At 33.9% G+C, this 20,851-nt stretch overlaps 1 protein-coding gene across 2 annotated transcripts in view; it reads left to right on the top strand.

Moving 5' to 3' along the window:
• Positions 1-20,851, top strand: part of USP25 (ubiquitin specific peptidase 25) — a 129,131-nt gene that overhangs the window by 95,906 nt on the left and 12,374 nt on the right. Inside the window, exons 18-20 of one of the 2 annotated variants that reach the window (XM_080796426.1) lie at positions 3,193-3,332; positions 8,561-8,674; positions 10,566-10,661. In XM_080796426.1, coding sequence (XP_080652552.1) covers positions 3,193-3,332; positions 8,561-8,674; positions 10,566-10,661 — 350 coding nt within the window. The remainder of the gene's footprint in view (positions 1-3,192; positions 3,333-8,560; positions 8,675-10,565; positions 10,662-20,851) is intronic. The other variant, XM_080796427.1, reaches the window with a different exon arrangement.

Raw genomic sequence — 20,851 nt, 5'->3', positions numbered from 1 at the left:
TCCTATCACACAACAGCATCCCAAGTGTGTGTATTGGGTCCACAGTGCTTCTGTAGAACCTCGTGTCTGACTCTGTTGCTGCATTCAATACTTTGTACTGTAATGGAATATATATTTATCTGATTTTATTGGGAGTTCTTAAAGTGAGTGAATTTTATGTCAGTTTTCTTCATTGCTGATATAAACAGCACAGGCTCAATAAACATGCTGGATACGGTTTGGGTTTTTGTTTCTGAACTCCCAGATGTTAAATCCTTGTAGGTTCACCTAGGCACTATATAGCACCACTCAAATATAAGTTCCCTGGAATATTACATACACAAAGAAAACTCTAGAAAAAATAGTTCTGTTGTATGACATTTAGCAAGATCATTCAACATTACCCATAAGGTTTTTAGGCTCAAATCCCAATGTGGAAGGGAATCTTGACCCTGGGGACTTAAGATATATTTGACTGTGTTGATCAGATAAAATTACTTTTGTTCCTAAGGACTTATTTTACATAGACTGTTGATGTTTCAATGTGCCAGACCAGATGGATTTCTTGGCCCTCATTGCATTAAGTTCACATCTACAGTCAGCTAGAGGAATAGTCTGAAATTTTCTTCACCTCATCCATCATACAGGGCACTGAAAGAACATTGCAGTGTAAAGTCAAGAAATACAGAAATGAGGGCATCTGACTTCTTTAAACTTCCCTCCTATCATATACGTTGTAAGCATTTTCCTTGTCATAGTGTATTTTACCTCCATCATCCTAGCTATACATGCCAAAAACTTAGTCACCTTCACATCAGCCTCCAAACCTTTGTGTCCAAAATACATCAGTATTACTAATTCTCCCTACCTCTCTTGCTGCCTCTGTTGTCCAAAAGCACCACCATCTCTTGCTTATACTGCTCTGGTACCTTCTAGTACTTTCACTGACCTCTAGTTTTACTTTCCTCTCTAATCCATTCTTCACATTGTTTTTTGTTTGTTTGTTTGTTTGTTTTTAACTTGCCACATAGCGGGGCGCCTGGATGACTCAAGTCAGTTGTCCATCTGCCTTCTGCTCAGGTCACGATCTCGGAGTCCTGAGATCGAGCCCCACATTAGGCTCCATGCCCAGCAGAGAGTCGGCTTCTCCCTCTCATTTTCACCCTCCTCCCTCCTAGTGCTCTCTCTCTCTCTCTCTGTCTCACATAAATGAACACAATCTCCACCCCCCCTAGAAAAAACCTTGCCACATTGCTATTGTATTTAAAACATTTATTTACTTCCTTTTACCCTTAAAACTTTTATTAGATTCAAAGGTCCTTTGATTTTGCCCCTATCATCTCTTGCTGTATTTCTCCTCTTAGACTATATTCCAGCCACACTGGCCTTCTTTCAGATCGTCCTTCCATCAAGGAATGGGATGATCGACCTATCATCCTTCTGCTAAAAGGTCAATTTATCTCATATTCCATAATCTGAGTTGCCCCTCCCCCATTTTATTCCTAGCATGTATTGTTATAATATAGTCACAGTTCATATGTGTGATTCTTTGGTTAATTACATTCTCCATACTTGACTCTAAACTTCGTGGGGTGAGAGATTGACTTTGTTCACACTGGGGAGTCCCATTGTCTAGCCTAGTGCCTGGCACATAGTTAAATACTTAATTAAAATTTATTGGATGGATGTACTACCATGCATATGTGTTGAAATTACAGTATTTCTTTTTGAGTAATATTTCACTTTGAAAGTTATTGGTTTTTTGTTTTTTTTTTTTAAATCAAATATTGAAAAGGGTAGCATTAGCCCTGTTGTGTCAAGCCAGTTGGTTTGGAAGGGCTCACCTAACCAATCCTAGTAACACTATAGAAAATTTTAGTGTGCTTTATTATTCTTTATATCCATTACTTATTTATTCATTTGTTCCGTTAAGTTATCGTGTGCTTCTTGTATGCTAGTTGTTGAAGAAATAGCCACACAAGAAGGAGATAGCATCCTTACTCTTGAGATTCTTAGTCTAGCAGGGGATATGGGCTTGAAACAAATACAATAGTAGTTAAGTCATAATTGTGGTAAAGTGCTATTAAAAAGAAAAAATAAGTAATTTTAGAGCAGTGGTTCTCATTTCAGAGCGATTTTGCTCCCTAGGGGACATTTGACAAACTGAAGACATTTCCAGTTGTCACATCTGGAGGGACAGTACCACTTGCATCTAAAGGGAAGATGCCGGGTGCACGGGACCACTCCACACCAAGGAATCATAATGATCTAAAATGTCAGTAGTGCCAAGAACCTGAGAAACTCTGCTCTAAAATTGGTGTAATTAGGAATACTTTCGTAAGGAAGTGGTATTTAAACAAAAAGACACATAGAAGTTCTTAGATGGGAGACTGAGAGTGGGTTGAATATATAGGCAGAGGGAAGAAAATGTGGGAAGATCTGAAGGTTGAAAGGAAAAAAACCTCTTTTTTGTGTATTAGATAACCTGAAAAAGGAGAGCAGAGCAAAGGATACAAAGTTATATTGGAGAGAGAGGCAGAGGCCCACTTAACATAAAGCATTTGGGGTTGTGGATAAAACATCTAGTGGGACATTCAGAGTACATTGTTGCCTTGGTGTGTCTGAGCTCAGAGCCTAGATGATTAATAAAACTTTGAGAGTCTTTGCAAAGATGGTATTTGAAGTTTTGAATTTATATTAGTATTGGTTTGCCAGGTTGTAATTGTTTTTCCTCTTACAACACTCAATTACTAGGGCAGGTTTGGAAAAGATAGGTTCATTCAGGGTTAGATTTGGTCAGGGAGGTGTGAAAAAGGATTTTGTGGCCAGAGAAATAGCTACTGTGTACTCTGTGGAAACTCAGACCAGGATTGTTATACAAACTAAATGTTTGTTTGTTTGTTTGTTTTGTTAAAATGCTGATGATACTCCAAAATGAGATTTTTGGTATTTATCATGACAGAAAAATTTGCAATGAATTTCTAACCATAGACAATGAGAAAATGAGTATTTTCTTCAGTAATTGACTACTCTTGAACCTGATTTTGAGGGGGGAGGTTAAATTCTGGGATAAGTGCTATATGTTGAGTGATATATTAAATAAAAATAAAATTGGTTACTCTCTAACTTTGAATTAGCATTAAATAACAGATTCATCTTAGATAGCTCTCTGTGATTTGTATTAGACGTACAACTGATTCTTTTCTTATGAAGCACAAGCAGGAGAACCAGAATATCTAGAGCAGCCGTCAAGAAGTGATTTCTCAAAGCACTTGAAAGAAGAAACTATTCGAATAATTACCAAGGCATCACATGAGCATGAAGATAAAAGTCCTGAAACAGTTTTGCAGTCGGTAAGAACTTTTCTTTGAGCTCTGGGAGCATAGCCATCATCTTCATGACCTTTCCAGCAGTGTCTCAGAGAGCAGCCTGCATGGGAGTCAGGGGAGACAGGGCCAAGGGCAGATACTACCGTTAACATGATCAAGGACAGTGCTGTTACCTAACCCTCAGGCTGTAGCTTCCTCAGCTTAAGTTTTTAATGCTGCCTCCCCCCCCCCCCCCAAGGATATGTTTATTTATTTTGAGAGGGAGTGCTTCAGTGCCCAAGCAGCACCCGGGGGGGGGGGGGGGCGCAGAGGGAAAGAGAGAGAATCCTCAAGCAGACTCCCTGCTGGGCGCAGAGCCCCATTTAGGGCTCAGTCCCAGGGTCCTGGGATCATGACCTGAGCCAAAATCAAGAGCTGGCCGCTTAACTCACTGAGCCACCCAGGTGCCCGAAAATGCTTCTTTTTTCAAAAAAATTTCTCTGTTCCTGTTAGGGAATGATGAAAAATCATAATCATAGTCTTAATTGATCATTTGATTTGGAACTTAAGAGAAGTATAAAATTTAGCATTATTTCTCTTTTTCCCTCACCCCTTCCCTCTATCTTTAGTCTTACTACATTGGAGTAGTTGGGAATATAAGGTAATAATTTTCATTTTCCCATGGAATATGTTTAATAGTAAATACTAGAAGTTCTAGGTTCGAGTATTATTAGCAGGATAAATGTGATCTTGCAAAGTGGTTTATGTGTATTTCAGTAGTGTCCAAACAGAATTGTCCTTATAACATCCCTGTGTTATAGCTCTTGAATTGTATGTTTTTATAGCAATAAATTGAGTACATTGGTATTGTACTGTGTTTTCAGTGCATATGACCTTCTGAGAGATGCTATTTCAAGAATTTCATATTACAAAAACATTCACTTGCTGTAGTCATTTTTTTATTAGCAAGCACAAGCAGCTATAATGCAGGTTACTTGATAGCTAATTTTAGTATTTGAAGATTACCTACCTAGAGAACTAAAGGGAACAGGACATACAATTTTTCTGTTTCTTCTTTTCTTAAGATTTTATTTATTTATTTATTTGAGAGAAAGAGAGATTGAGAGAACAAGTGCGAGGAGGGGCAGAAGGAGAAGCAGACTCCTTGCAGTCTGGGAGCCTGATACAGGACTTGACGCCAGGACCCTGGGATCCTGACCTGCGCTAAAGGTGCTTAACTACTAAGCCACCCGGATGCCCAGGAACATACATGCAGTTTTCCAGCACAGTTTTCTACTTCGTGAACTTAATCTCAACAATAACCTGCTAATTGCAATGAGGTCTTTAATGTGATAGGACCTTGATTAAACAAAATGTTCAATTAATGAGGTATTCTGTTATGTTTTGATGAGTGAAATAATCAGAATTACTTTTTTTTTAAAGATTTTATTTATTTGACAGACAGAGATCACAAGTAGGCAGAGGGGCAGGCAGAGAGAGAGGGGGAAGCAGGCTCCCTGCTGAGCAGAGAGCCCGATGCGGAGCTCGATTCCAGGATCCTGGGATCATGACCTGAGCCGAAGGCAGAGGCTTTAACCCACTGAGCCACCCAGGCGCTCTCAGAATTACTTTTTTATTTCACTTCCTATATGAAAAATTTTGGTTATATCATTTTACTATAAAAATGTTTTGATACAGTTTTTTTTAAATTATTCCAAATTTTGCAAATGTCCTGGAGATTATAAGTGAGCTTGAGATGAACCCTTGCTAACTCTATTCTAAAGCATTCCTGGAAAATGCTTCTTGTAATATATCTGAGATGTCTAACTTCTTGGGGTGTGGTAGAAGAAGAAAATTTAGGGAGGTAGAAAGGGTAGAGAAGTAGATGCAACTACTGGTCTAAAAATGTAATTTGCTTGGCTCTTTGCTAATTAGGAATTTTATTTTTAAAGCCTATGGTTAATAAGTATCATCCTTTTAACTGTAATCAGAAAGCCAAAGGTATTATTTAGCTTAATATAGAAACATGATTTGTTTAGTTTGGCTAATCATGTATAACATAAATTTGCAGAAACCAGCACTTAAATATATTTTTATATATAATATTTATATGTATAATATATATATAATATACATAACTAATATATATATAATATATAATACAAATATCATAAGCCTATAATCTACTTCACCTTTACTTGAGAAAGGAGGATAACATTGAGAGAATATGATAGACAGCTAGCATAAATGTTTTTCCATTTGGTGCATCTTCTGGAGTAGCACCAACAATAGGCCCAAGTTGTTTGTATAAGTCCTGTAACATGTCTAAGAATATGTTAATTGTGGCTGTCTGAAGCAGCCTGTTCTTGGTCTCATGATTAGTTGCTTCGGATCATAATAATGACATACTGGTTTTTCTCACTTAAAAATATACCTTAGAAACTAAATTGTATGTATGAAAGGAGTGTTCAGACTTTGGGATTAGATAGTCCCAGGTTTTTGAATATCGGTTTTACTTCTCACTAGCTATGCAAACTTGAATAAGGTGCTTAATTTTTCTGAACACCAGTTTGCTTTTACATAAAATGGAGATCATTGTGGGATTAAATTATTTTTTTTGAAAGTACCTAGCATGTAGTATAGGTACTAAGCAGTTGTTAGTTTCTTTTTGTTACTTAAATGCAAATCATTTTACAAATATACAATATATTAAGTTCCAACCTTAGCTTAAGAATTTCCCGGAAAGTATAGTCACAGAAACCATGGAGAAATAGTCTCTAAACATATACACAGCTTACTGTTTAGAAGGATCTGTTTAATTTTAAATGAAATATTTTAAAATTGGAAAAATACAAAAAGCATACTTGAAGAAAGAATCACATGTACTCCCACTACTCAAAGCTCTCATCATGTAATATATTAGTATTTTTTTTTCATTTTATTTTTATGTACAGGTTTGGGATTTCTTTATGTAGCTGAAATACTACTGCATATATGGTTTTGTTTATATATTGCCTTCTCTTCTCTAATCATTTAACATGTGACATAACCATTTCCCCATGTTGAAAATTCTCTGAAAAACTTTAATGGTTGAGTGTTAATTCCACTGAGTGATTAAATTGTTATTTACGTCCCTCACTGTGTATTTGTTTCTACCTTTACATTATTATAAATAGGCCATTAGAAATGAAATATTCTCCATATTTGAGTTCATTTCTTTAGAATAGATTCCCCATAGTTGAATTACTGGGTTGAAAGGTAGGGGGCCGTTACTACAACATGGTTGTAGTTATATAGCTTTCTAGTCACCCTTTCATGAAAAACTACTTTTTAAAGCAATCCACTTAATGGATTTCAGGCCATTAATAAAAATATTTGTATTTTAATTCTTTTGGGAATGTTTATTAACTGAAACACTTACTAACTCCTTTCAAGTTAGCTTTTGTTGAGGTGTTTATGTAAAAGGGCCTGACAATATTAGAAAAAGATAAATACACCTGTACTTTCCTTTATTGAGCCCTCAAATTCTTAATTGGAAAATTTTTGTGGTACCTTAGGATATCTAATTAGACTTGATGAATAATACAACAGGATTATTATTTCGCCAAAGTTTCTTTGGTTTCTCAGTTTGCATGTATATAACTTACCAGTATTATGCTGTAGAAACTCTTTTGTGGTAACTGAAAATGTTTATTAAACATTATTTTTTCCTAAGTGCAACTTTTTTTTTTCTAAAACCCATATATTGTTTTATAAGGATCAATATACTAATACTGATCAGTTTCACAGTTGCTACTTGACTTAAATTTATATTCTCTCTTCTTAAGATAATATTGCTTTAGATTGATTTGATTGTGAGAAGTGATTGACCACAAAGTCTAGACAGATCTCCTAATTTACCTGATCAAATTTCACTGTTGTGATTAGAGACCCAGCATATTATTATTCTTCTTTCATAAGCATATCTCTCTAGGTATGTATGCTAATCATATTGGGTTTTTCTATTCAAATAAAAACACTTTAAAGTAGTATAATATTATTATAATACTGGTAATACTTGTCATAGAACAACTATTATATATGAAGTATTGGATTAGCTTATCTCTCGTGATCACAACAACTTTGCAGGTTGGTTATTTCCTCTTGAAAAGTTGAGGACTCAAAATAAGGAAACCTTTTCTAAATATGTTATGCTTAAAAGTAGCTTTTCTTTTAGAAGGGGCAGTGTCAGTCTTGGCCATTAGTTTTGTTTTATTGTTTAAACTCTTTTTGCATATATACTTCTGGAAAGTCATTAAATGTTTTAATCTCTAGAATTTACTTACATTTCAAATGAAATAAAACCCCTTTAATTGCTTTTATTAAAATTTTGTTTATGTCAAAACTAAAGTTTATCTTTTGCTTCAGAAAACTAAATGTGCAAATTGAAATTACTTAAGCAAGCTGCTTTCAAGCACCTTAAGTACTTGGGAAATTTGTTTATAGGTATATAGTGAATATTCTAATTATAAATTTATTCAGTAACAAGATCTTTTTGAAATCTGAACAGTATATTTGGATGAACTATATTAGTATCTTTGAGTGGACTTTTCTGGATTTTATACTATCTTCTACTCTATTAGTGTGGAATTTGTTACCAAGGAAAAGGATGGAAAGAAAAAAATCTGATTGAATTGTTAAAAAGAGATGTCACTTCCCAGCATCTTTTTCAGAAGCAAGAATTCATCAGACACACATATAAATACATCGTACAAGTACATCATACAAGACTCTTATAGGCTATATGGAGTGAGCTAAACACAATAGACTGTGGATATAAATTGGATATAGTATTAATTCTTAGGAAGGATAGAAAGGTAAAACCATAAAAAGAAAACCTACAGACTCTCATGGCTTCAGAGGAGGTCATGTCTTGTTTTGATGGAGTTGTCAAGAAAGGATTTATAGAATTACTAGAATTAAAAATAAATCCTCAGCTGTAATTTACAGACAGCAGTAGGAAATATAACTACCAGTATTTATTATTTTTAAGGATTTGGTATCCAAAATGCTTTGTAGAAAAAAAAAATAGTGGTTGAGTTGTAAAAGGAAAGTTATATATCTTATGTTACTACTTAATTAAGGCATTCACTTCTAATGTTGGTTTTGGGTGGTTTCATCTCATACTAAGCAAGTGTAGATATTTTTTAAAAACTCAGGAATCTCTGCCCTTTTTACTTGATATTCCATTGTTCTCTTTTCTAATGTTCCTACTAATAATTTTTTTTCTGCAGAAACCTGAAAATACCACAAGCCAACCACCTTCTAACCAGCAAGTTGTAGAGGTGGCGATTCCTCATGTAGGGAAATTCATGATTGAGTCAAAGGAGGGGGGTTATGATGACGAGGTACCTTGATTGTAGACCTCTGCACTGTTCCTGCTTACCTGTGCCTGTTTAATACACGTACTTTGGGCCTGCATGCACCTTCACATTTATGTGTATTGCTGCGTAACATACAGCTTGGCCACCCATGGTCTGAAATTACCTTACCAACTGCTTACAGAACTTTGAATTTCAAATGAAAATTGAAGTAGAAAGCTTATGGGATTTGTCAAAAGAATAATTTATTGTTTCTAGAGTTAATTCTTTTATGTAGACATATGATCAGTTTTTTCTGGGTTGATAGATTACAATAAGGTTTGTTTAGTTAAGTAGCAAAAACTTTGAGCATTTAAAAATAATTTTTTCCTGTTTTACTTGAATTCTGTATTATCATACTTTTCCTACTATTTCCTGCCCAAAAAATCCTACAGCTTGATTGCAAATAGATGGTGGATATTTTTGCTTCTGCAACCTCCATGTGAATGTGAATTGAGCGATTCATTATTATCAAATGCCTTCCAGTGCTTTATACACTGTTCTTGAGAATCCAGATGAAAATGTGCTATTGTCTTTGTCCCATCAGATCCCCCCCTTTTTCTCACTTTTTTCTTTAGACTCTTCCATTTGATCTTTCTTATATTTGAGGCCAGGGCCAGTAAAGTTGTTTCTGAATAGTATGGAAAACCTTGAATTCTATCATTTGTTAGTTTTTACTGGCATGGATGAGAATTTAATATATATCAAATAGTTTTTCTAAGCAACTTTTTTTCAAACTTACTTTGAAGTTACAATTAAGTGATTATGTAAGAGTTAATCACTGAAACCAGCAGTGTCACAAAGACATGAAGATTACTGTGCCAGTGTAAGAAAGCATTGGCCATAAGGAGAATAAGAAGCTGGTTTATGAGATAGAAACTGGTCAGATGAATTTTCTGAATCAAATATTAGGTATATTGTGACTCTTAGTGTATAATCAAAATTTGGGTGATAGGTTCAGTGAATCAGAGGTGTTGGATGCAATCTCTTGATTGCTCTAATACCAAGCTTCATAGTACTCTGAGTTGTTTCATTTTGCAGGTATTTTAGAATGTGAACAGCTAAGAGTAATAAGCTATTTCAGACACAAAGAAATGCTTAAGTATGTAATACTTAATAGCAGTACATTGTTCCAGTTAACTATTTCATTACTGTGTTGCTGCTTGAAAATTATGGAAACTGCGATGTTTTTAGTAAAAATGTTAATTTATTGACCAAGTACCTGAGTGCTTGTTTTGGGGTAAGCCTTGTGGCATTTTAAAATTTAGAATTGTGATTAATCATTTAACGCTGTCTTTTGTGTAAGCGCTTATGCTGTTGGCAGAGATGCATTTTGTTTTGTTTTTGTAACTGATTGGAGTAACAGTTTAACCGTGCATGTACCTGGGAACTTTAAGTCGTGTGGATACAGGGCTGCAGCTCACAGATGTTCAGGTCATACTGTTGTGTAAGGGTGCCCAGGCAGCAGGGCAAAGTGGAGGTGAAATTGAGCGCCTGCTGAGCTCCTCAAACCTTGAAGAGGCACTTTTTTTAAATAAAGAGAGTGTTGCTTGTTCTAGGTGGTTCTCAGAGAGCAACACTTTTTGATTGTTTGTCAAGAAGGAGGTGCCTTTTTGGAATTCTTCAGTTCAGAGAGGGTGTTGCCTTTTTGCAGTTTGCACAAAGGTACCATCTAGAGCTAGCTGTGGCCCTGTATGGATGATTTTGAAAGATACTTATATGCATATTGAACCATATCTGCCATAAAATAGGCAATGGTTAGTTTATAAGTAGTGAAAAACAAAGGACTTTTAACTTGCATGTCAAGATATTATTTTGGTTTTTGATATTTTTTTATGTTAACCATTCAAAAGCTCTTACTTTAAATTCCTTGTGGCAGATCATGATGACACCGAACATGCAAGGTATTATCATGGCGATAGGTAAATCCAGGAATGTATATGACAGGTGTGGCCCTGAAGCAGGGTTCTTTAAGGTACATTTAACATTTTCATTTAATTTTTTAATGTTTTTAAATGAACTTCTTAAAATATTTTATTTCCTTGAATTAAATTTTGTTTCCTATATAATTTCTCTTTTCCTATCTTAGCCATGGCCACCTGATGTTCTAAGGGTTTCTTTTATGCATGAATCTAAGAGTGATTTTTTTGTTTTGTTTTGTTTTGTTTTGGTGACCCAGATAATTCAACAAAAAACAAAGCACCTGAGTTACCCTAATAGTTCACCTTTGGGTTGTTAGCAGAAATTTGAATTGTGTTTTTATTTGAAGGGAATACAAAGTATTGGTGAGTGAAAATAGAAACTGAGTAATTGCTTCTGGTATAGTTTGTTTTCTTTTCATTGGTAATACTATTTGTCAGTATTACAATATTTTTTTAATTTTTTTTTTAGAATTTATTTATTTATTTGACAGAGAGAGAGCACAAGTAGGCAGAGTGGCAGACAGAGGGAGAGGGAGAAGCAGGCTTTCTGCTGAGCAGGGAGCCTGACGAGGGGCTTGATCCCAGGACCCTGGGATCATGACCTAAAGCTGAAGCTGAAGGTAGCCACTTAACCGACTGAGCCACCAGGCACTCAGTATTACTATATATATATATTTTTTTTTTTTTTTTTAATTTTAATTTCACCATCATTTGATTTTAAACTGCTTTCTTCACTTGGTTGTTTCAAAAATGATTTGTTCATTTATTTTTATGTTTCTTATTCATTTAACGTTTTCTCCTGAATTTTTAATATCCTAGTCATTTCAAGAAATGTGAGACCATCAAGCAATTGCATTATTCCATGACCAAATCTCTTCCCCTCTAATGATGTGAAAATATTGGGGTTTGGAAGCAAACTGTCAAGAAAGAATTCTTGAGATGTCTTCGTGCAGAAAGGTGGTTTTATTAAAGCACAGGGACAGGACCTGGGGACAGGAAGAGCTGCACTGGGGTTGTGAGGGGTGGCTGATTATATACTTTCAAATTGGGAAGGAGTTAGGGATAGCATAAATCTCTAAGGAATTTAGAAGCAAGGTTTCCAGGACCTTGAGGGGCTAGTTGTTAGGAAAAGGTCATTTATCACCATCTAGTAAGACCTTAGTCACGAGACCCTTCAGATGAGTATCGGTGGGCTATAGGCTTAGAGGATGATTGCTAACATATATCTTGGTGGGGGGTGGGGGTTAGAGATGAAGTTTCCAAAGGGATTTTTATATATTAAAGGAGACTGACAGGATCCTGGAGATCAGGCTAATGTGAAGATAAGGTTGCCTTCACCCTTAGCAGGGTGTTAACATAGAGGCGGTTGAGTTCTAGAGGAAGGTCACAAGCTCCTTATCTCAAGGGCTTGTCAATTAGTGGGCTTTAAGTTGTAGGGAAATTTAATTTTTTTTTCTTTTGCTTTTATTCTCCACATCATCTTATACCAGATCTTTACAATATTTTAATTACAATATTATTGATCTTACATTTTTGAAAGATGAAAACACTGTAATGGTTTGTCTTTTTATTTTGACTTACCAAAAACTTCAAGTTGTTTTCACTTCTCACCCCTTTTAATGTTTTTTTTCCCTAAAAAAACAAAAAGGCTTTACTGAGATACAGTTCACTACAATAAACTGTATGCTTCCTTTCTTGACCTTAAAAATCCCAAACTTTCCCTTAATTTTCTATGCCCTGCCTTCATCCAACTCAGTCCTCAAAAAGCTGCTTATTTTCACTATTTCTTTCATTCTTTAGTACCAAAAAAGGGCTTGTGCATAGTAGCCTTATAATAATAAACACTTTTGAACTTGTTAGAGTAACTGGCCATCTTGGTGTGCCCAAGACTGAGTTTTCTGGAATATAGGATTTTAAATGTTAAACAGATCCCAGGATGAGTTATCACCCTATTAAGTAAGAAAGGTTTAAAAACTGCTGTTACTGGAAAAAAAAAAAAAAACCACAAAACTTTATTTAAAAACTCACCTTATTTCCGGGTGGCCTACATTTTCTTTTCTTAAAATATACTGAATGTATGTCTTCTGAAGTTTTCATGTATTTCTTGTGGGAAAAGTATCTGTCATTTAGAGTAATACTGTCATGTCTTTTTTCCAAGTTGGATACCTTTATGTTGAATTGGGAATTTCACATTTTTTAGATTGATGCCTGCCAGTATTGTAAAGAGCCAGCTAATTAGATACATTACAACCAACAGTGCACCCCACCCCCACCTCCGCTGTGGTAACAGTTTCCAGTTATTTTATCTAATCCTGTTGGCATGAATTCCATATCTTTAAGTAAACACAGAATGCTTAAGTTTTTGTGATTCTTGGTTTACACATTTCCTGTTGAATTCCCAACTCGGGGATATGAACAATGAGCTCTCCTTCTCCTGTGCCTGCTCCCCACCCCCCCATAGTTCCCACCCTTCCATCTTTCCGTCTGTCTGCGCGCACGCACACACACACACAAACACACACACGTGTAAAATTTGTCATTTGGATTAAAACAGAATTCTCAGTTTGTATTATTATTTCTCTGTATGCTACTCAGGGTTGAGCTGAGTCATAAACATTACTTTGACCTTTCCCCCCCTCAGCTTTCATTTTCCTTGGCGTTGTTTTATTTTTTGGTTTCCTTAGTTTTCTGTGTGTATTACTGATGTGCTTCTAAACTCAGTTTAGAGAGTTTAAAAGATTTAAACAACAGAATGGGAGATTTAAACAAAATCTTTGTTTAAATCTCCCACATCTCCCACATTCTGGTGTCAGTTTTAAATCTCCCACATTCTGGTGTCAGTTTTACCTTCTTGGGGAAATTTATTTTGGAATAGATCTCTTCCGGAATACACATCTTCTGTAAGTCTGTTATTCCAGAGCTTTGTAACCTGTTTCAGTCTGCACTGATTTTCTTTTACTCCCAGTGTATAACTAATATCTTGGGATCTTTATTCACCATTACCTAGGATGTCCTTTGTGACTTGTCTTTTATATATTTTCCATATTTCATATCTTTTTTCTTTTTCAGTTTACCCTCTGATTTTGAGGCAGCAGCAAATCTCTGAAGCTTATATCCATGTATATTTATTTTTACCTATCTGTAATTGAGAGGTGTGTATGTATTTGTATGTGTATATGTATATATATACACACATATATATTTGTATATGTATGTATGTGTATATATATATATGCACACATATATACATACACACACATAAAATCTTATGTAAATATCAGTTTATCGTTAATGTGTTTTCTGGTATAGGTAAATGATTAGCATTTGGAAAATTCTAGCTGATAATACATAATTTAAAAAAAATTGTCATTTAAAAAATTTTTAAAAATTTAAAAATGGTAGTAATAGGTACACAATGCAATCATTCAGTAATATATAGGTATCTAATTAAAACTAATAATGGCAGTCTCTGCCACTGCCTGTGTAACCACTGTGATCACTGTGTAAACTTTCTGATTTCTTCCTTTTGTTTATGCAATCATGCATATATAGGGAATTTTTTTTTCATTTTTAAATTTTACTATTTATATTATTTTATAACATATCACTCAGAAATATATTGAGGGCATTCTTAAAATAAAGGCAGTATATCTACCACATTATCTTTTCTACCTATATTTAGTATTCCACAGTATAGATGTGTATTTTCATTTATTATATATTACCCTCTTTTTTAAAAAAGATTTTATTTATTTATTTGACAGAGAGAGGCAGTGAGAGAGGGAACAGAAGCAGGGGGAGTGGGAGAGGGAGAAGCAGGCTTCCCACTGAGCAAGGAGCCTGATGTGTGGGCCTTGATCCAGGACCACAACCAGAGCCAAAGGCAGAGAGAGGCTTAACGACTGAGCCACCCAGATGCCCCTATATTGCACTCTTTATGGACATACGCACTGTTTTTTTCCCGTCTGCCATTTCTGTTTGAGTTAGTTTATTGTACCTTTATTTCATAAAGAAGTTTTAAAAACACTGCTTTCAAATCTTTCTCTCCTTTCTGGATTCTGGAGTTTCATTGCTATACAAAAAGTCTTCTTTGACCCAAGGTATTTTAAGTTTTCTATAGTAGTTTCTTAAAGCACTTTTCTTAGTAAATTTTTATTTTTATGAATTCAGATGTACACACTATTTACTCCATAGCATTTTATTTGGGTTTTCTACATTCTCTGTTAATAAAAATTTATTGTATTTTTCTTTTTTCTGCTGTCCTCATCAGGTTTGATCTTATGCTTTTGTTAGCTTTAGTAAGTGAATTTGAAAGCTTTTTTTTTTAATATATATACAGTGGTATAGTTTACATAGGAATTGTCTATTCCATAAAAGTAAGTTAGAACTTGTAAAACCATATGAGCCTAGGCCCCTTTTTTGGTTATAGATTTTTTTGATAATTTTTTTTTTGGTTGTCGTTGTTCCTTCTACAGTGATTGGCCTATTTAAACATTTTTTTGTTTTTTTTGTCAATTGATTTTAATCATTGTCAACATTCAAAATATATATACAAAACATAGTAACTAACATGATAGCTGCTTCTGTCTTACTGTTTCCCTAAATTAGACATAGTATACTGATAATTTTTATTTTTAGTATTTATTTTATTATATACAAAATATATACAAAACACGGGAACTAATATATGATAGCTGTTTCTCTTACTGTTTCCCTAAATTTGATATAGTGTATTTATAATTTTTATTTTTAATATTTATATTATTATACTAATTATATGTAATTATATTATAGTGTAATATAATATAGATACGTCTATATCTCTTCTGTCCCATTACCAAAAATATCTTTATTTGGTTTATTTTGTATTAGTTTTTTGGTTATGAGAAGTTTTTCAACTCTCTGCCTGTTTTTAAAAATGGACTTCCATATGTATTATGGTTAGATCAGTTTTTAAAATGTTATTTTTGTTTGCTGGTGGTAAACCAGGTGATGAATGTTGGTTTTTACTATAAAAAGATAAATTGGAGAATGAAACTTATATCTGGGTAAGTGGACTTGGTAAGGTTTAACCTCTTTATTAGGGAGAGTCATCAACTCACTCTCAGATACAATATTAACCACAGGCGCTCACACATGGGAGTCTGCTCCCTATAAACACACAGTTTGAGTGTTAATAGGCAGGCAGAGCTGGAAGAATAAACAAGGAAAGATGCTTACCTGCGTTCTTTTCCCAGTTGATGATGTTATGGTCAGTTTCTACTGTTAACAGAAAATTTCCAAATTCTAGTGGTTTAAAGAGAGAAGCTTTTGTCATGTAAAGATGAAATTTAGAGAAAGGCAGTATAAGACTGCTACGATGAGCAAATACAAAAGCTAGAAGGAAAGTATTCACAAAGTACTTGTCACTTTTATGTTTATGTACAGTGGTGGCAGTGGGAGGGTCATACCATAATTATAATCATGGGATTTGTATACTTTATTTACTTTGAAAGACATTAAAATGTTTTCGTGTGGCGTTTTTTTTGTTTGTTTGTTTGCTTTTGTTTTTGTTTGGGGGGGAGGGGCCTGTACCTATTAAAGTGTCCTTAGGATTTTAATGAAGTACAAACACTTCTGTATTCATGAGACTTTTTGGTGGTCCAGCAGTTGTTCCTAGTTGACATAACTTTATCACCTTTTTTGGACATTTAAAATGCCTTTTTTTTTTTTTAAGATTTTATTTATTTGACACAGAGAGAGAGATCACAAGTAGGCAGAGAGGCAGGCAGAGAGAGGGGGAAGCACGCTCCCTGCTGAGCAGAGAGCCCAATGTGGGGCTCAATCCCAGGACCCTGAGATCATGACCTGAGCCGAAGGCAGAGGCTTAACCCACTGAGCCACCCAGGTGCCCTTAAAATGCCTATTTTTATTATGCTTTTGTTTATTCAAAAGTTGTAAAAGTATATTTATGACAGCATAAAACATGCCAAACAGTACAGCCCATGAGTGAGCAGCTCCATCAACGACCAGCGTGAACATGTCCATGTAACTCCCAGTCGGGCCTGGAACATACGGTACTTCAGAAGCTACGCTTGTTTCTCCTTCCTGTCACTTACTACATTCTTCCACCACCCAAAAGAAGACATTCCTTGGACCTCTAACAACATGAGAAACTGTTCTTATATTTTATACACTTGGAATCTTTCACTACAGGTCCTTGTTTTGTCTGGCTGCTTTTACTCAACATGTTTGGAGCTTTAGTTGTGTTATTGGGTATAGTTGTAGTTCATTCTCAAGGGATTCCATTGTATGACTATCCTGTAATTTTCTTCCCATTCCCTTGATGGGCATATCAAGACATGTTTATTACTGCTAATATCCGGGCACTGTCCTCAATCGAATGTGTGTTTTATAATTTTACTTTATTAATGGTCTTATACCTTTCTTGTTTAATTTATTCCTAGACGTATTAAAAAAAGTTTGTTTTTATGAATTGAGGCACTTACTCCTACTTATTCTACCAAGTTACTGGTAGGGTAGATAGTGGGAGAGCTAATTAATTTATTTTTTATTTTTAAAATTTTTATTTATTTATATTGAATCCAATTACCTTATTGGGCTCTTATTTTTTTAGTTGATTCATGTCATTATTTCAGTACACTGGCTCTGAATAATTATCTCATAATCAGGATAATTTCCATCATACTTGTTATTTCATTTCTGTTTTTATTATGTTAACCAGACTCTTCAGAATATAGTTGAATATGAAAATAATTTTAATGGTTGTGTCTCTAGTGTTCTACTTTCAAGTATGATGTATAGTATTTTTTTATAGATTTCCCTTTACAATTTTAAAAACACTTTCTGAAATTCATAGTTAAAAGAGAGTTTCTTCTGAAAGATTGTAGTCTTTAACCTTGGAATGTAAAGATTTTAACATTGACCCCCCCCTTTTTTAAACATTGTAAACACTGTCTATTTCTGTATATTCTTTTTGTACACAATCTAGTTTATCAAAAATGGATTAGTGTTGGCATCTATGTTCATAGATACTTTGATCTCCAATTTCCTTTTTTTTATATTTGTCAATATTTTATATTCAGATTATGCTGGCCTTGTGTAACCATTAAGGAGGCTTTTCCCTTTTCTCAGACTTTGGAGTAGTGTAGATAGAAAAATTATTTGGGCCTTGAAGACTTGAGATAACCATACAGCTCTAAAACAATGTGGGCCTGATTCCTTTATTGGGTACAGATCTTGAGCAACCTTTTCAGTTCTTCTGTAACTTTACTGAGTCTCTTCAAAGACTTGGTAGTTTTTATACCTTTTAAAGCAATTCTGGTAATTTGTATTTTCCTAGATGATCATCTGTATAATTAAAAACTTGTAGTTTATTGGCATAAAGTTATATGTATTATTTTTTAAACAAATTGTAAAGCTCTTTTTTTTTCATTTATTTTTTTTTGTGTGTTTTTTTTGTATTTTTGTCACCTTCCTGATATGTGGTGGTGAGTTTTCTCCCATACGTTGGTTTTCCATCAGCTTTTTGGAAAAGAAAAACTTTGGATCTTTTTTATCTAATTGCCACATTATTTTATTTTTCTACCTTGAGTTTATTTTCTTTCCTCTCCTCTTCTCCCCTCTAGCTTCTTGAGATGCACTTTTTCTCTACTGGTTAAGTTGGAAGTTTCCTATGTCCTATAGGTTTTGATATCCTATGATCCCAATATTAATATGATTTTGAATCTTTTGACCCAAGAATAATTTAAGACAGTATTATTTTAATTCCTAAGAGTTTAGTTTGGAAGTTGTCTTTATTTTTAATTCCTGTATGTATTGCACTGTGATCAAATCATATTGCTTATATGATGACAATCCCCTGGAATTTGAAGTAGGTTTTCTTTTGTCTTTTGGTACACTACCAGTTTTTTTTTTTAATAGCCTATAAACATTTAATTTATATGTACACTCACACATACATACACACTCTCTGTAAAGTCAACAAACCTTATTTCAGAGATAAGAGCATTAAGACTTGGAGAAGTTTTGACTTACTTTATATCACAATTAACAAATAGTATACCTCGCTCTCTGATTCTTAGTCTGATTTTCCCTTAGACCTTTCTGTCTCCAGAATATATTGTATGTTTATATATTTGGTATCTTCTGTTGTATGTATATAGTTATAGCAAAATAAAGTCTTAAAATTATACATTTAGAATATGATTTTGTATTATGATTTGGAAAGGTAGAAAAAGTCTAGGTACAATCATTTGGATCTTTGCAACTGAATATTTCAAAAGAGAAAGAAACTAGTCTTATTGAATGGGTCATCTATAGATAGATGGGGAACAGACAAGAAAGGACATCATGTATTAGGAGAACTCAAGAAACAAGGGCACGAGTGCATCTGTGGGGAGACAAGCCTGACCTAAGTGGAAGGAAGTCTTTGTTGAAGAGTCATAGGCAGTAAGACAGAATAGGTAACTTTGGACCTGAATAGTAGGACCATGTTAAAGGTCTGGTGAAAGAGACTTTTAAAAATGAATTGCAAAGCAGTTCCATCACCTACCTGATGACTAGTATTACATTTCATTCTGTAAATGTTTGGTGGTTTCTTTGCAGTATCTGTGGTAGTTAACTTAAATAATTACCTTCATAGGCAGCCAAAGTATGGAAAAGACAAACACAATTCTAGGGCAAGATTCTGAGGAAGTTGTATGAATTAACTGACAACTCAGCAGTGTTAACTTTGCTTGTAACGATAAATAGTGAAGAACTCGGCTAAATATACTGGCATGGAACATCTGTTGAAATTTTGAAGGAATAGATATGATTGCAGTATATTTTAATTAAACATCAGAGAACTTTTTTAGAAGGACGTTCATAAATAAAAATAATTAATAATTATAAAAAATAATTTGTGCTGGTGAAAACGTGCTTTTTATGTGTTTGAAAAATCGCTTGTAGGAATTTAAATGTGCATTTTTACCTCTGCTTGTTTAAATATAGATTTTAACTTTGGCATTTACTTGTGCAAATTGGGAGAATCTTAAATAGAACAAAATTAAGGGATAAACATAATTTTAGAATAAAAGAGAGATATGTATTCCAGCTTGCTAATAGAAACCTCTTTGCTCTTTAAGAAAAATACACAATTTCTCTTTTGAATGTAGGTAAAAAAAATAATGTAACCATTTAGTGTTATAATTTCTTATCTCTAAACCTACAGTATTACTTTAAGAGGCTCAATATGAATTTATTTTATTTTGGTCATACTAATTTTGGCCAAAAGCATGATACCTTGAAATATTTAAATATTCAAAAGAACTTGGAATAGTTTATGACAGTCATTGCCTGAAGACCATAATAAGGAAGAACAGTTACTGATTTTTTTTGTTTTGTATTCTCAAATTTAGTATAGTTTGGTTATTAAATGAATATGTGTGCCTTTTTTTTCAAATTGGGAAAATGGGAGGATTTTAGAGTTCTAAGCAAAGCTTATGTATGCTAATTAGGTATACATTGAAGTGAGCCTTAATATGATCCTACATGTCAAAATACAGTTTTCATGGCTATTTTTAACCACAGCATATATGACCAAAAAAAGAGAACTCAATTTATTTTAGCTATAAGGTAATAATTCTGTTTATAGTTCTAAGTTATATAGAAAGGACTTATTAGCCTTCCCCTTAATGAAATATAAGAATATATAACTAGAATGTTTCATTTAGTATTTGTCAGTTACATTTTCTCCCTTCTATAAAATATATCATAGTATCTGTTTGGCCAGGAATGCTTAAGAAAGGGATACTTCTTAAAAAAATAAAAACAAACAAAAAAACCTTTCTAATAGAATTGATTTTTTGTAGCTTATTTTGCTTGTGGCCCCAAAATTTTTATGGTTAATAGAGCTAGGATTTAGATATAAGTCCAGTATAAATGATTATTATGAAAAGTATTTTTAATCATATAGGTTATTTGTATACAGCAGTATTTGATAGATAATCCTACATTTATCTCTTTATGAGCCAATATTTTCCAAATGGTTTGCTCATATGTAGAAACATGTATCAGTATTGTTTCCTGTTATAATTAGTTATAAATTCTGAGGTGTCCTGTTTATAAAGAAAAAGGAAGTTCAAGCATAAGGTGATAATAATGATAGTATTAATTATTTCTTATACATATAAAATTCAAATATTTTTGAAGCAACAAGGGATTCATTCTGTGATCCCTACAGTCTCAGGACTTATTTAGA

This window comes from Martes martes (assembly GCF_963455335.1).
Source record: "Martes martes genome assembly, chromosome: 1".
In the NCBI taxonomy this organism is placed as follows: Eukaryota; Metazoa; Chordata; class Mammalia; order Carnivora; family Mustelidae; genus Martes; species Martes martes.
The sequence above is the reverse complement of the archived record's forward strand: the minus strand, read 5'-3'. Positions and strand labels throughout refer to the sequence as shown.